Genomic DNA, 2,500 nt, shown 5'->3' on the forward strand with positions numbered 1-2,500 from the left:
ACGTCTTTGCTACGAATTTTCATGTACTGGAAAATAAAAGGAAGAAAAGAAAAGAGAAATACATACAGTTATGTCTGTGGTGACTAATGGGGTCAGCTCTTATCAACTTCCATAGCTAAACTGCACTGAACCACCTCACTTGCATATGATGTGATTTGGATATATATATATATATATATATATATATATATATATATATATATATATATATATATCGCCCATCCTCGGTCGGAAACCAAGCTCTAAGCGCTTTACAAACACGGAGTCATTTGCACAAAAGGCTGCCGACCTGGGCAGAGCCGACTGACAGCTGCCATTGGGCGCTCATCATTCGTTTCCTGCGTCGTACAATCAGGTTTCAGTCACGCACACATTGACAGTCATACAGACATGTAACATTTTACGTGTATGTCCGTTTGGTTTTACTTACCCGGTCATATATGTATCGAACGCTGACATGTATCACAGGATTTTTAACGCGCGTATTTGATCATCTGTATGCGTATACACATGAACGGAGTATCAGACACTATCAGGTCTGTCCATATATCGACCTGGGAGACTGGAAAAAGTCTTCAACCTTTACCCACCAGGCGCCGTTTTCGAGATTCGAACCCAGGACCCAACGCTTTAACCACTCGGCTATTGCGCTCGTCACTTGCTAGTAGATGTCGTTGTTAATATATATGATTGTATAGTATGTAACTTACCTATCATTACCAGTTTAGAGGGGATCAACTGCAGAAGAATCAAAGCAATAGACTTTCCAGACTGAGGGTAATGGGTTGGATCCTGGTATCAAGACGCACGCGTGTTATGCAACCTTTCACAAGAGCTAGAAGGCACAAGAAAAATATGTTTATTTTGTTGTATAGTTGTGTGTGTGTGTGTGTGTGTGTGTGTGTGTGTGTGTGTGTGTGTGTGTGTGCGCGCGCGTGCGCTAACTGTTAAAGTCAAAGAGCAGGTCCTCAAGACGCACGTGTGTTCTGTAACCTTAAGTAAGAACTAGGAAGACAAAAGAAAGAACCTTTTAGTAAAAGGAATGAAACAAACTCGGAAGTTCTGATGGATGAGGGTACCTGTTCGCTACGAACGAGTTTGTACTTGGAAGAAAATGAAACGATATGTACTTGGAAGAAAATCAAACCCATAAGCGAGCTGAATATTCTTTAATAACGAAAAGAATTAGTATTTATGCAGCGCTGAATCCTGTTTAGAGACAAATTAAAGTGCTTTAAAACTAGCCACTCACTGTCATGCATAGCTCTAAACTAAGACAAAGAAGAGGCAAGGGAAGGAGACTATCATAGAAAGAGACGGATTTTAAGGCCAGACCTGAAAGAGCTGAGTGAGGAGATCTGACGCAGCGTAAGAGGAAGTTCATTCCAAAAGCAAGGTCCATAGACAGAGAAAGAACGACGGCCGACGGTGGAGAGTTTGAATCTTGGTATGTATAAACAGAGTGGATCCGAAGCCGATCGTAGAGAGTGAGATGGAGTGTAGAGGCCACAGAAATAGCAAGGGGCAGATTATGGAATAATCCAACAGAGCTTTGGTCAGCAGTAATGATTATGATGATGCAATACTGAATCAGTTATACACATGCTTCTTGCTTCCTTTTTCAGTTTGTTTCATTTGCTTTTTCTTTCACTCCTGAACAGATTCAAAAGGGAACCGCCGACCTTTGGTTACCTGGACCCCAGCTCCATGGTCTGCGAGTACCTTCACAACTACCGGAACTTCCTGCGAGACCTGCGCGTGAGCATGCGCGGAGGCAAAAACTACGAGCAGGCGATACAATGGGGCCTGAGTGCAGACTTCCCGCCCTACCTCCGTCCTCCTGCTGTGTACAATCAGGTGCGGTTTCGGGTATTGGGTTTTGTTCAAAATCATTTATCTGTTTATCTGTTTACGAGGGTTGTTCATTAAAGATTTATCTTGACCTACTTCCCGTGGACTGAGAGGAACGAAACTTGGCACACTTATTATTAGTCTTTCTCTACATAGGTGCCACCGAGAGTGACACACTTCTCCCATCGCTTTTATGCAGCTGTGAAGACCTTGCCTGTAGAAGTCTGCAGGTTGCTCCAGAAGCCACGATTTGAACTCGGAAATAAGCGTTTCATCGTCTGGCAAGTGCTTGACCTTCAAAAATGACTTCATGGTTGAAAGAGGTGGAAGTCAGATGGTGCGAGGTCGGGATAGTAAGGGGGGTGGGTAAGGATTTCATAGGCGCATGACTGTGCTTTCGTTTGGGCAACATGCGAGTTGTGAACCGGGGTGTTGTCTTTCAGGAGGCAGACACCTGTTGTCAGCATGCCACGTCATTCGGTTTTGATAGTCTCCCGCAATTTCTGCAGCAATGAAGCGTAGTATGTCCCGCAATTTCTGCAGCAATGAAGCGTAGTATGTCCCGGTAACTGCGGTACCCTTTGCCAGGAAATCCATCATCAGTATTCCGCGTTGGTCCCAAAGACCGTGAGCATGACCTTGCCCGCCG

At 44.3% G+C, this 2,500-nt stretch overlaps 1 protein-coding gene across 1 annotated transcript in view; it reads left to right on the top strand.

Annotated features, from left to right (window-relative positions):
• Nucleotides 1-2,500, top strand: part of LOC143278099 (uncharacterized) — a 25,588-nt gene that overhangs the window by 1,512 nt on the left and 21,576 nt on the right. Inside the window, exon 3 of the mRNA XM_076583132.1 lies at nt 1,662-1,857. Within this exon, the coding sequence (XP_076439247.1) occupies nt 1,662-1,857 (196 nt within the window). The remainder of the gene's footprint in view (nt 1-1,661; nt 1,858-2,500) is intronic.

The sequence above is a fragment of the Babylonia areolata genome, chromosome 35 (genome assembly GCF_041734735.1).
Source record: "Babylonia areolata isolate BAREFJ2019XMU chromosome 35, ASM4173473v1, whole genome shotgun sequence".
In the NCBI taxonomy this organism is placed as follows: Eukaryota; Metazoa; Mollusca; class Gastropoda; order Neogastropoda; family Buccinidae; genus Babylonia; species Babylonia areolata.